Source organism: Hyperolius riggenbachi, chromosome 1 (assembly GCF_040937935.1).
Source record: "Hyperolius riggenbachi isolate aHypRig1 chromosome 1, aHypRig1.pri, whole genome shotgun sequence".
NCBI lineage: Eukaryota > Metazoa > Chordata > Amphibia > Anura > Hyperoliidae > Hyperolius > Hyperolius riggenbachi.
Genome location: NC_090646.1, coordinates 217,367,449 through 217,382,418, shown reverse-complemented (window position 1 = coordinate 217,382,418; position 14,970 = coordinate 217,367,449). Strand labels below are relative to the sequence as shown.

The window sequence follows — 14,970 nt, the reverse complement described above, 5'->3', positions numbered from 1 at the left end:
CAACTTACTGAAACACTCTGGAGTGCTGGTTCCCAAACTAAATTGCTTCATCATGTTGTACTCTTTGATGTTTAACCAGAATCCATTCCAAATTAATTGAAACCATCAATCAAGACTCTCCACTAGTCCTACCTGCTTTTTTAAACAATCTGCCATTGAAAATCTTATAGAAATAGGATGGAGGCTTGCACTTCCAAAACTATAAAGCTCTTTTATTGAGACATCAGTTAAAACAAGTGGCTATGCGGCGACAGCCTGCTGTTTCAGGTTTCAGCCTTTTCTGAAGCTGATACAACCGAGCTATGTATCGCATAGCCACTTGTTTTAACTGATGTCTTAATAAAAGAGCTTTATATTTTTGGAAGTGCCAGCCTCCATCCTATTTCTAGTTGTCTGGATCCAAAGGTGTGAGGATCTTTTGAGGCTTGGGCACTCCTATCCCTTTTTGCTGTGAGTGCCGCTCTTTTTACCATTGAAAATCTGGTAGACTTTATTAAAGGGGCACTATGGCGAAAAACTGTAAAATTTAAAATATATGCAAACAAACAAATAAGAAGTACGTTTCTTCCACAGTAAAATGAGCCATAAATTACTTTTCTCCTATGTTGCTGTCACTTACGGTAGGTAGTAGAAATCTGACAGAAGCCACAGGTTTTGGACTAGTCCATCTCTTCATAAGGGATTCTCAGGGATTGATTTATTTTCAAAAGCACTTAGTGAATGGCAGTTGCTCTGTCCAACTGCCAAAAAACGGTGTAGTGAGCAGGGAAGCTGGCCAGCATCATTGTTTAAATCCTTTTTAGGGAATATTTTTATAAAGAATAAAAGCCTTGCTGAGAACCCCTATGGAGAGATGGACTAGTCCAAAACCTGTCACTTCTGTCAGATTTCTACTACTTACTGTAAGTGACAGCAACATAGGAGAAAAGTAATTTTTGGCTCATTTTACTCTGGAAAAAAAGTACTTTTTATTTGTCTATGTTTGCACATATTTAAAATTTTACAATTTTTCGCCATAGTGCCCCTTTAATCAATTTCAAGAATGTGAGTAGATTTCAGGCAGGTTTGATCAAAATTAAAGATGACCAACACTTCTTTTTTTTCTACCTAAACTAACCCTAATTTAACTCATTGTCCTACGCCTACTACCCAGGTTATATTTTAAAGAACACTGAGTTAGGTCATGCTATGACTGTCACTGGTCCAAGATTGTTTTTTTTTTTTAATGTTCGTTTGCTGGTAAACTGGTTGTCTGATTACATGATTATTGGCACTCGGTACTTATGATGATATCCAATACAAAGAAGTGGACACCGTGAGCCCACTATAGTGTAGTAAGTACTGGTATTTAAATGAATAGTGTAGAGTAAGTAAGTAATACTCACAAACCAGGGTTACCCATAGGCAACCACTAAGATGCAGGTGGGGAGATTAGACTTGTCCGCTCTCAGGGTTAAGAAGCCGCTCTCGGTAGATCAGAAGAAGGGGATAACACCCCTCCACCAGGTGTGGACACAGGTATTGTATAAAGCAAACAGAGGCACCAAAAGAGTAAAGTAGCTAAAATTGTTAGAAATGCTGAAGAGGCAGTGGTGGACTTACCTCCTTTAAGCAGACACAAATACTATCATTTTGAAAATCACAGAAATGTATTGACATACTCCAAAGGAAGTACAATGCGTTTCACAGGTATGACCCTGCTTCATCAGGCAATAATATGAGTATAGAACAGTAGCATGTCTAGGTAATACCAAGCACCTTTGTCCAATCCCTGCGCGCGTATATATACTCCATGTACAGAGGCGCTTGGTATTATCTAGACCTGCTACTGTTATATAATCCTCATATTATTGCCTGATGAAACAGCCATACCTGTGAAACATGTTGCACTTCCTTTGGAGTATGTCAATAAATATCTGTGATTTTAAATTGACAGTATTTGTGTCTGCCTAAAGGAGGTAAGTCCACCACTGCCTCTTCAGCATTTCTAACAATTTTAGCTACTTTTACTCTTTTGACGCCTCTGTTTTCTTTATACAATATGATAATAGCTAATTGGAAGTTAGTTTTCCTCTAAAACCAAACTCTTATGCATAAAATTCACTGACCATTGATAACTTTTTAGAAACCTTATCAAAAAAGAATAAATTACCACTCACAGCTGAGGAGGTACGACAGGCTGAGGCATGAAACATGAAATGGCTCATGTTATTATGATTTTCAACAGAGACCCTTAGGCTTTTATTAACACTTCTTTAGAAAGTAGAAAATAGAGGCATTTATAAACGTGTTAACAAGGACAAATATAGGATGTGTTCTTGTCACTGCAAGATTTGGTCTCCTTAAAGAAATCTTTACACTTGCCCAGGTGTGAAATGACATAGTCACACAAGGCATGTAGCTCAGGAAGAGGCAGGACATGAACACTGCTTTAACCAGATCTTTTTCTCTCATTAGGCTAGGATTACACAGAAGTGATATTCTCTTAGCATCTTTAACAATACTGCACATTTCCCACCATATTCTCACATTTGATTAGCCTCTTTTTTGTAACATTTTTCTCAGCTGACTAGGAAGCTGTTCCCTTAGGACACTTTAAAACTTTTACAATGACAGTAAAGGCTGCATCTGCTTAAACATGGCTTGGCTCTGCTGACAAAAACGTTCTTTGAAGGCTCTGCTGAAATATGCCAGAACATTAACAATTGTTTCAATCATTGTATTTGGTCTTTTTGAACAGGCTTAGATTTACAAATTGCAATTTTGTCACTGAAGAACCAACAAGATGGTTGTTGACAGTTAAAAGATGACTAAACACAAATGTAAGAAAAATATGTTGGTGTTACTTTGAAAGTCACATCCATCATACCAATAATGTGACTTTCTTGGCTTATCTTGACAGAGAAGTGGAAATCCTCACTTACCTATAGCTAGTGTCTGTAGCTGGTTATGCTAATGAACAGCCCCAATTTTTTAATTAAAATTTGATCGTATTGATCTGCTGCCTGGAATATTCTGATTTCTACAGAATTTAACTGATAATGTTTAGTTGATTCCAACAGCTAAATAAACTGTGATTGTAGCGGAGCTCTGCCACAGCTATTTTTCCCAAGCACCACTTGCTCCCGAATTTCTGTCTGTAGCCGGTATTTACATAGGCTCTTCTGGCAGTTCCCAGATTGCCTCAGCGCCACTTGCACCCAAGTAGTCCATTACACTTTTCCTCTACCTGTGTTTCGCAATCTGATTCCGATCGCTTGCGGATCACAAAACGCTGGGCACTTTACAAATTATTGCAAACCCTCCGGGGAGGTTTCCCGTACTGCACTGTGTTTGAGATGTGATTCTTTCTGATCACAATCATCGGTCCGGATACATTTTAATTTTTTTTTTAATTTTGCTTGAGTTATGCGATTTTTTCACGACCCAGTAATTCAAAATATTTTCCCGCCCATTTTTTCCCTTCAAATCCAAACACAAATCCCAAACGCACCGCAAATCCCAAACGCACAGCAGTCAAGCAGTACACGCAACAAATTGTGGCACAATTGCTGCAGGGAAAATAGAAAGTCACGTTTATTCGTTGAAAATGGCCCTTACTTCCCGTTCATTATCATATTCCCCCCCCTCACGGGAGTGGTTAGAGGTTGTGCCAAGCCCACATAGTAAAGCCATGTGATAAGCTCAATCAAGCATCAATATGTATGCAGGCATGGTATTGGTCTGAGTTCTAATATAGCATTTCTATTGGGTTATTTAATGTAATTTCAGTTTGCTTTGTCATTGTTTTCCTAAGATGTAGCACTGGTTTGCTGATCTTATCTAAATGTGTGTATTCCATTGTACTTTTGACACAAAGTAATGATCTTTCGTGTTATATTTTATGTTCTTGAAAATTCTTTTTGAAAATAAACAATCTATTAGAAAAAAAAAAAAGATAACAGCCCTTACTGTCACACCATAAAAAGCCTTCAAAGAAGCTATACACAGGAATCTGAGACCATTACTGTTCATGATCAATGGGAAGAGTGGCAAACAGGGAAAGTGCATGTTTGATAAGTGCTAGGCGTATGTAGTAATTCCTAATTCCTAGTGGAGCACTCCTTGTAAGTATTTAGTCAAGTCAATTCAGAAGGGACGCCATGAAGACTGTGAAATGGATGTTTATTTGCACATGCCCTGAAAAAGACAGAGAGGTCCATCAGCAGCAGAGGCTTAAAGCATGGCCTTTCATCTTTGCAGCTGTCATCCTCAGTTAACATGGTAAAGAGAACTGGAGTATATCATGCATCTCCAAAACAGTGTTTACTCTGGCCCATGTTTAACACACACACACACACAGGCACGCGCACACACACACACACACACACACACGCACGCACGCACGCACGCACACACACACACACACACACACACAGGCACGCACACACACACACAGGCACGCACACACACACACACACACACACACACACACACACACACACACACACACACACACACACACACACACACACACACACACACACACCAGAGGCCATTACAGTTCCATTGATCAATAAAAGGAGTGGTGACCAGGGAAAGTGCTTGTTTGGTAATGGCTTGCTCTCTGCATAAGTTCCCTATAGAGTCCTGCTTGTGAGCATTCCGTCGGCAGCAGAGGTTCTGAGCATTGGTACGTATTATCCTGTTGCCCAGTCAGTTGCGTGCAGGGTGAGACAAATGATGGCTCACCCTGCAGAAACACCAGGTGTTGCTATATACTATTCCCCCTCTGAGTTGTAACAACTTGGAGGGGGAAGTAATTTGGGGTTCAGCAAGAGCCGGCACCTGCAATACATTTGAATTCCTGCTGCGCCGCTATAGACGTGATAACATTACATCTATGGTGGTGCCCAGGTCAGGCGCTGTGCTGGATAGAGCGGGCAATGAAATGACCTGCTTTGCTGAACATGGCCATTTATCTTGGGAGCTGGTACTCTTTCACTGACATAGTTACAGAAACTGAAGAAAATGAAGCATATCTGACACCTTCTTTGCTCCTGCCCCTGAGTGGTATTTCCTACCCTAGCCCTCCCCCTTTCCTCAGCCCAAGCATAAACATCCCCACTAAACTATCCTGCACCTTAACACTAAGCAAAACCGATTTCTAATTACTACTAATGCCCACTCTATCCCAATTGCCAAACCTTAACCAAATCTTTAACCTAAAATTAATCTCAACCCTGTAAACAATCCCCAACCCTAATCTATATTCTGATCTATTGCTAACACTGGCCTAAGCCTATACTTTCCCCTAACTCTAATCATTAACATTTAACTCTAACTTTAACAATTAGCCTAACCTTATCCTAATGCTAAACCACCCAAAGCCTAACTTTTGAAACTACACCCAATGTTAATAACACCTATTTGATACCTATCTATCAGGATAGTATCACAGGATCAGTGCTGCTAAGTGACCAGTCAAAATAAGATGAAAATTGCTGCATCACTGCACTGAAAGTGTTCAGCTGTTACTGAAAGACATTATAAATCAGGATAGGGTAATCATTTGGACCCCTGTGTAGAGGATTATAGGAAGGATGTCTGTGGTGGAGTATTGGTGCTGGTGTAATAAAAAGAAGTAAAGTCACTGTTGCTAAGCTAAAGTAAATAATGTAGTCAGTGAATAGTAAGGTATAGCAAGGGACAGACACAATTTCAGCAGCAGTTCTTGCTGACTCAACATACTTTAGGACCTCTTTATTTTCTTTTTGGAGACCCATCCTGGCCAAGAGGCACCATGGCATCGTACCACGGCATTCATGAAATAATGTGTCCCCATCTTTTTTTTTCACACAGAAGCCCACACCACTAACTACACTCTACTTCTCCCACAGTATGAATATTCTGGACTTCCACCAATCTGACCTGGTGTCAAAACTTTATTAATCCGCAGATCCCAATGTTGGGAAAGAAGGAGTGAATCCTTTAGCTGTAAGCCAGTCACCGAAATATAAACACTGAGCAAGGCATTAGGTTTCTTAAAAAAAATGTTATTGTTTCTAATAATTATAAGATTAGCAATACCACAAAATCACGGCTTCCCATCGTCAAATTAACAGTTGGGTTAGCTCAGTTCAAGCCGTGTTTTTGCAGACCGATTTTCTTTGGCTTTTTGAGGATAAGCAGTTGACAGCAGCAGAAAGCACTGTAATTTAGTGACCAATTCCTTGAATAAAATCCCAAACCGAGAAACGTGTCAGCTGAACACTGCAGTGAAGCTGATGAAAACCTTATGCTTGACTCAAACCTTCTGTTGAGACTTTGGCTTCGCTCTTTCGTTCCGGAATCTTTTTTTGCCGGGATGTTGTTATTTTTTTATGCACATAAACTCACGCACACATCCTGCTGAATGCCATATTTTGAGTCGCATTGCATTCTTTTAGCCTGTGATGTTTAGCTCGGTAAATCTTGTGCCTCAGATCTGTCAACTGTGTTTCTAGATACAGCCTGATAATGTGCTATGGAGCCCTGCAAGCAGCCAGACTGAGAACGCCTGGACAGGATGTCTTACAAGTTCCAGCAGTGTTTTGCTCTGACACAAAAGTGATTTGCCCAGCACAGAACATGTTCATTAATCTTGGCTCAGGCTTTGTGTAATATTTTGACTATCCCCAGTGTTTACAAAAGCATGAGCCTGAAACTATTTGAAAATGGGAACTGACGGCGATGAATGTGTTGACTGCATACAGTGGTTTCCCTAATGACATCTTATCGCTCGCATTTGAGAAGCAGAAATACAAACTACTCCCTGCAACATTTCCAGATAGTCAAACTGTCTACACGCTGTCTGTTTGTTTTCCGCATGTTTAAAGTGCTCGTTGATGCATTAAACAAAAGCATCTCCCACAATATTTCCTTTATAGAAATCCATTTTAAATACTCAATTCCCCTTGCCAGCAGTCTTGTGTGAAACACAATTTACTCATTTACTCATAACTGCAATAAATCTCATTTCACTCCACCCCCTTCAACCTGATAACAAAGATAACCAATACTTGTAGTTAGAACCCATCCTTTCTATTGTGTCTGGAGTGTCACTACTATCTAACTAACAGTAAAATCCCCTTATAGCAAACTATAAAGGTGCCCATACATCCAATCGACCATATTTATAATATAATTATCAAACCAGATGAAAATTTCGGGCTGAGCATGTCGATCGGACATGCAGTCAGATGCCGAGCTGTCGTGGTCGATTGGGTGCACAGCAGTAATGGCGAATGATATCAGGACAAGTGGCAAAAGCAGTATACATTACCTGTCCGTGTTCACCGCTAGGTCCGGGCTCTGTCCATATATGCCCCCCCACGTGGTTGCCCACGCCCACGTTACTCCTTCAACCACATGGGACATGTCTATGGATGGAGGACAGAGCCAGCAGTGGACACAGACATAATGTATACTGCACTGGGCACCGGGGGTGACACATTGTACATGTGGGGGGACAGTGTGGGGCCGACAAGGTGGTGGATGGGGCGTCACAAGGCCGATTCCAGATGGATTTCAGCATGAAATTGGTCGGTAATCCGCCTGTGGTGTATGGGTAGCTGACAGATCTCGCTCTAATCAAATTCGATTAGAGAGAGATTTGTCTCTTGGTCGAATCTGCCCATCATCGCTAGATGTATGGATACCTTTAGGGACCTGGCCAAGTAGTATACTATATCCAGGCCCGTTTCTAGGGCCGTGCCGCCGAATGGGGCGCTGTTGGGAGGGGGGTGCTGTAATGGAGGGGGGAGCCGGAGCCGCGGGGAGGGCAGCCCGACTTCTCCCTCCCTCTCCTCTCCCGGGCCGCCCTCCGTGCTCCCCCCTCAGATGCAGAGCGAGCAGCCAGGAAGCGCTGTTTACAACTCACCTCCCTGGCTCCAAGCGCTGCTCTCTCGCCGCCTGTCTCCTCCTGTTTAGCCGGGAGCAGCATGTGTATCAGCGTGTAGGCAGATTGGAGAAGACCAGCGGCGAGAGAGCAGCGCTTGGAGCCAGGGAGGTGAGTTGTAAACAGCGCTTCCTGGCTGCTCGCTCTGCATCTCAGGGGGGAGCACGGAGGGCGGCCCGGGAGAGGGAGGGAGAGGTCGGGCTGCCCTCCCCGTGGTTAAGGCTTCCCCCTCCATTATAGGGGACAGCTACCTATCTAACCTATCCTGGGGGGCACCTACCTAATCTAACCTACGCTGGGGGGCACCTACCTAATCTAACCTATACTGGGGGGCACCTACCTAACCTATATTGGGGGGCACCTACCTAACCTATACTGGGGGGGCAGCTACCTAATCTAACCTATACTGGGGGGCACCTACCTATCTAACCTATACTGGGGGGGGGGGCAGCTACCTAATCTAACCTATACTGGGGGGCACCTGTCTAATCTAGCCTATACTGGGGGGCAGCTACCTAATCTAACCTATACTGGGGGGCACCTACCTAATCTAACCTACACTGGGGGGCAGCTACCTATCTAACCTATACTGGGGGGCAGCTACCTAATCTAACCTACACTGGGGTGCAGCTACCTCATCTAACCTATACTGGGGGGCACCTACCTAACCTATATTGGGGGGCACCTATCTAACCTATACTGGGGGGGCAGCTACCTAATCTAACCTATACTGGGGGGGCACCTACCTATCTAACCTATACTGGGGGGGGAGCTACCTAATTTAACCTATACTGGGGGGCACCTGTCTAATCTAGCCTATACTGGGGGGGGGGCAGCTACCTAATCTAACCTATACTGGGGGGCACCTGTCTAATCTAGCCTATACTGGGGGGCAGCTACCTAATCTAACCTATACTGGGGGGCAGCTACCTATCTGACCTATACTGGGGGGCAGCTACCTATCTAACCTATACTGGGGGAACTTATCTAACCTGTATTGGGGGCACCTACCTACCTAGCTAGCCCCTATACAGGTGGCAACTATACTGGCTACCTATATTGCAGGCACCTACCTAAATAACTTATACTGGGGGCACCTACCTATCTAACCTATGCTGGGGGCAACTATTCTGGCCACCTATATTAGAGGCACCCACCTAGCTAACCTGTACTGGGGCACCTACCTATCTAACTTATACCGGGGGCGCCTGCCTATCTAACCTATACCCTACCTGGCTAACCTATAGCGGGGACAACTATACTGGCTCACCTATGCCTGGCTACCTATACTGGGGGAACCTATACTAAGTGCAACTAGACCTGGCTAACCTATACTGCGGGCACCCATACCTTGCTCGGGGGGGGGGGGGGGGGTTGGGGGCGCAATTTTTACACCCTCGCCCTGTGTGCATTTTAGCCTAGAAACTGAACTGACTATATCAAAATTGGTCATACATTCTATATTCATAGAGGTGCATGATCAGGACCTGGACACTGAATTTACTATAGCCACGGTTTCCTATATCAGAGTTTACTATAACCAGTTTCTACTGTATAACTCAATCAAAAATACAAGTGCAAGTAACAATATGATGCTGTGGACAGTGAAGTATGATGACTTTATTATACTTTATTCACAGGATCAAATGGGTATACCGGTATTTATCGAAGCCAGTACAAAGAAAACTGGTACTGTTACCCAGGACAACCAATCATGAATTAAAGGGAAACCGTGGGGAGAGACATACATTGAGACTGACATATTTATTTCCTTTTACACAATGCACATTGCCTGGCTGTCTCGCTTATCCACTGCCTCTAATATTTTTTAGCCATAGACCATGAACAAGAATGCAGATCAGGTGTTTCTGACAAAAATCTGACAAGACTTGCTAAATGCTTGTTTCAGATGTTATCCAGACACAACTGATGCCATAATGATCAGCAGGACTGCAGGACTAATTAATATTAATAAGAAATAAATATGGCAGCCTCCATATACCTCTCCCTTCAGGTTCCCTTTAAAAAAATGTTTTTGTGTTTGGTGTCAGCAGCTGCTCCACTGTGCTCCAGTTTTCTTTGCACCTATTTTGATAAATTAGCTTCGCTGTTCCTAACGGGCTACAGTAGCTTTGAAAACATGCCCACTGTGGCCCAGCTACAGCACTACAAAGTGCTCAGGCCTCGTATGCTCAGAAACAGCCTTCCAAACTGTTATTATTTCTGTATGAATACAAGTTCATTAGGTTTGTATGGGTTTTCTCTAAAAAAATAAATAAATAACAGTAAGCAGCTAAAAAGCAGCATGCTGCAAAGCTTTCTGGAAATGCATAGGTTAACAGTACAGCAAATGATACACATATTCCTCAGTGCAGAAAGGCAGTCTTTATATACTTACAAGTTACTTCCCCTTTCAACCTTTCAATCAAGAAGTGAAAATATTTAGGGGAAAATTGCATGGCTCACCTCTTCCCGGTGGTTCTTAATTGGCATACAAAGAATACTTTGTGTTTTGTATCCAGTAATTTGGTCGACTTCCGCATTGAATCTGGAATCCTGAAAAAGGCAGATAACATGGTCTAATTAGATCAAAAATTACAGATGATATATCTGCATGATAATCTGATGTGACAATAGACATTCTAACCTAGACATAACACAGCAGCAGTAGCAGCAGCAGCAGCAGAAAGGGATAGACTCCCATTATAATTAACAAAAGCACAGACTGGTTTCACAATCATCACAATAAGCAATGTGCAGCAGCCTCTGCCGTGCCCTCACAGCTGTACGTTTGGACAACTGCAAAACCAAGAGTAAATGTTTAAAGACCCCTATCGCAAAAAATGTTAAAATCTGACAGAACCGACAGGTTTTGGGTCAGTCCATCTCCTCATGGGGGATTCTCAGGATTTTCTTTGTTTTCAACAGCATTTTCTGAACAGCAGTTGCACAGTCTAACTGACAAAATCGTGTGCAAGTGATTAGGGTGGCTGGCTGGTATCTGACTATTTTGGCAGTAATGCTGGGCATACATGGCTTGATTTTGCCGATCGTTTTCCGCGCTCTATTCTGCAGGCGATTCTCTTATCTTGCATTTGTTTTTCATTTCTTTTCCCATTGTCCTCCATGCAAAATCGAGCGCGGAAGCGATCGGACGGGAGATCGGGCATGTCGGAAATTATCTATCAAGCCATCTACATGGCTCAGAATCGAGCGTGTATTCCCAGCATTAAAGAGAACCCGAGGTGGGTTTGAAGAATATTATCTGCATACAGAGGCTGGATCTGCCTATACACCCCAGCCTCTGTTGCTATCCCAAACCCCCCTAAGGTCCCACTGCACTCTGCAATCCCTCATAAATCACAGCCACGCTGCTGACAAACAGCTTGTCAGAGCTGGCTGTGTTTATCTCTATAGTGTCAGTCTGCTGCTCTCCCCGCCTCCTGCAGAACTCCAGTCCCCGCCTGCATCCCTTCCCTCCCTGCTGATTGGAGGGAAGGGACGGGGGCAGGGACCGGAGCTATGCAGGAGGCGGGGGAGCAGCTGAGACTGACACTACAGATGTAAACACAGCCTCACAGCACAGCTGTGATTTATGAGGGATTGCAGAGTGCAGGGGGACCTTAGTGGGGTTTGGGATAGGAACAGAGGCTGGGCTGTATAGGCAGATCCAGCCTCTGTATGCAGAGAACATTCTTTAAACACACCTCGGGTTCTCTTTAAACTGCTGTTTAGGAAATGCTGTTGAAAACAAATAAAACCCAGGGAATTCCCCATGAGGAGATGGACTGGCCCAAAACCTGTCCGTTGTGTCAGATGTTAACTGCCTACTTTTTCGCGATAGTGGTCCTTTAAAGCAGACCTTAAAGAGAATCTGTATTGTTAAAATCGCACAAAAGTAAACATACCAGTGCGTTAGGGGACATCTCCTATTCCCCTCTGTCACAATTTCGCTGCTCCCCGCCGCATTAAAAGTGGTTAAAAACAGTTTTAAAAAGTTTGTTTATAAACAAACAAAATGGCCACCAAAACAGGAAGTAGGTTGATGTACAGTATGTCCACACATAGAAAATACATCCATACACAAGCAGGCTGTATACACCCTTCCTTTTGAATCTCAAGAGATCATTTGTGTGTTTCTTTCCCTCTGCATCTCTCATGCACTGAAGTTTCAGGCTGCTCTTTTCTTCCTGCAAACAGCTTTGCCCTTGTCTGAATTTCCTCAGTATGTGAAAGCCCAGCCAGCTCAGAGGACGATTTATCCAGCTTGTAAAAGATAAGAGAGAAGAGAGAAGCTGCTCTAATCTAAATAATACACAGGCAGTGTGCATAGAGGGACCTGGAAGGGGGAGTTCATAGCAGAACCACAACACTGAAGAACTTGGCAGCCTTCCAGACACAGGCCGACAAGTCTGACAGGGGAAAGATACATTGATTTATTACAGAGACTGTGATAGTAGAAAGTGCTGCAGTAAGCCAGAACACATTAGAATAGCTTTTGGAACTTGTAGGATGATAAAAAACAGGATGCAATTTCTGTTACGGAGTCTCTTTAACGCAGAACTTCCTCTGTGCTCTAAAGGGGGCCCATACACCTAACGATTTTCCCACCGTTATACAGCAGATTCGATCACTGTGATCGAATCTGATGTGAAATCGTTGCGCAAACGCTGACAGAACGATCGATTTCCGTCCGAAATCAATCGTTCCTGTCGATCCGTCTGTGTGGAAGATTTCGCTCGATCGCTGGTGGGTCAGGAGTGCATCGATAGCGGCGTTCGAATGCCCGACGACCCTTGCTAGCGGCAATACATTACCTGATCCAGCCGGCGTGTGTCCCCGCTGTCACCGCTGCTCCTTCTCCGCTGGGTTCTGGGTTCCGGACAGGCTGGCTTCACTTACTTCCTGTCCCGACAGGAAGTTTAAAAAGTAGAGGGTGCTCTACTGTTTTAACTTCTCCGGACAGAAAGAAGTATAGCCGGCTGGAACCCAGCGGAGAAGGAGCAGCGGTGACAGTTGGGACACGCGCCGGCGGAGCAGGTAAAGTATGCAGGGGGGGGGGGGGGGCGCGGCCGCAGTGGCAACTCCACAGATTGTGATCGGTTTCATAGTGAAATCGATTCACAATCTGTTTGCAGTAAAGGCAGCCATACGATCCCTCTCTGATTAGATTAGATCAGAGAGGGGATCTATCTGTTGGTCGATCTGTTGGCAAATATCGACCAGTGTATGGGCACCTTTAAAGATATGCAACAATAACCTTTAAAGAAAAATATTTCTTTGTTACAGCTGATACAAATCCTGCAATAAATCTTCTGTGTGTCTACTTCCTGCTTTCACTGAAGCAGACATATTGTTAACATCCTGTGGTTGCCAGTTAGCAGCTTTGCCATTGCAGAGGAAATTCCTGAAATGACACAGCTGAAGAGTTCAAATGACACATGAGGGGGAATCAAACAGGCTAAGCTCTCTAAATACATTCAGGGTGCATTTCTCTCTGTTTTCCTTCTGTTCTGTGCAAGAGTTCAGGTCCACTGTAACAGCAATCAGTTATCTGGTACAGTAAACGCATCATTGTCCTCGCACAGAGATTTGCAGGTTGGAGGGGAAGGCAGCCACAGGCCATCACAGAAGGCAGTGAAGTCACATCTCACCTCTCAATGAGAAAGTGGCAGCAAGAATTCCAGCAAGGGCTACATGATCACAGCAGTTATTACAAGAAGCTCATACCCAAAGAAGATGAGGGTTTCAGTCATTTCCAGTATTAAAGTGTAACTTTTAACACATAATATAAAAATGGTAACAAAACAGGTATATACAGGTATATAAAATGTAGGTAGTCAGGGGTGTAACTAGAAATCACTGGACCCCCCCTGCGAAACTTTTGATGGGGCCCCCTCCCCCGCTTTCTGCATGGATAAACTGAGAATCAATGTAATTCAATTGGCTAGTGCAAACTTGAATGTGTTTTCCCCATGCAGATAAAAAATGACAACAATGATGCACTGCATGCATTGTCTCTATCAATTACATTAGCTTCTGTGATTGATTTCACTCACATACAGACACACATGGTGTGCAGAAAACACACACAGAAAACCGACAGACCAGTTTTCTCCCAGCCTTATTACACTCACTCTGTCCATCTCTGATGGAGCACAACTAGCTCTGCCGACTTCTCCAGCATCATTACAGTACAGAGCACTTGGGGAGGGGGTGGGGAGGTTGGGGGCAGGGCATTGTACAAAAGAGCCTGCTGCCCACTGAATAGCGACTGCCTACAAATGTTTGTATGACTCCTTATCAATGGCTGAGTAGATGCAGTCATTAGAACAATTGTACAGAGAGAAGAGAGGTGTCTTTTTTTCTCTCTGTGCCCTTAGTGTCAGTTTCTCAGGACAGGAAAATGAAACTTCTCCCCACAGGGCCCTCTGTAGCTTCAGGGCCCCCTTGCAGATGCATCCCTCATAGGGTCTATTGTTACTCCCCTGTAGGTAGTATCATCTCTGTACAGCCTGACGTGCGTTTCACAACCCTAGTCGCTTTCCCAGCGGCATACATTGCAAGTACAAACCTCTGTGAGTAGACGTCAAAAATATACAAAAGTCCTTTCTTATAAAGAATCACATAAAACAACCACATAAGACTGTTTCCAAAAGGGACACAAGGTAAGTACCTAAATACTGCTATTGACAAGCTTAAATAGGCATTGCCAGTATGTATAATAGTTTAATAAGATCTTAGGGCCTGAACACACTTGCAGGCTTTTCTCCGCTGTTCAGCAACACATCAACGTTATGCTGGGAATACAGGATGAGATTTTTCAGTCGATTTACTGTCTGATCTTATTTTCGATTTTTTTTAATCAATTTCCATTCACTTCTATGAGAAATCGATCAGAAAAACGATCGAAAATAAGCTTGGACATGCTGGAAATTATCTATCGAACCATCTATCTGACCCCTGACCTACATATACAGGTGAATCCAATTATGAGAAAGATTATTTAAGGTGGTCAATTGTAAGTTTCCCTAATCTTTTAATTTCCTCTG

The 14,970-nt window shown here is 43.5% G+C and overlaps 1 protein-coding gene across 10 annotated transcripts in view; it reads right to left on the bottom strand.

Annotated features, from left to right (window-relative positions):
- Positions 1–14,970, bottom strand: part of PDE5A (phosphodiesterase 5A) — a 236,196-nt gene that overhangs the window by 107,459 nt on the left and 113,767 nt on the right. For all 10 annotated transcript variants that reach the window (XM_068280494.1, XM_068280429.1, XM_068280420.1 and 7 more), the window contains one exon: positions 10,385–10,474. In XM_068280494.1, the coding sequence (XP_068136595.1) occupies positions 10,385–10,474 (90 nt within the window). The remainder of the gene's footprint in view (positions 1–10,384; positions 10,475–14,970) is intronic.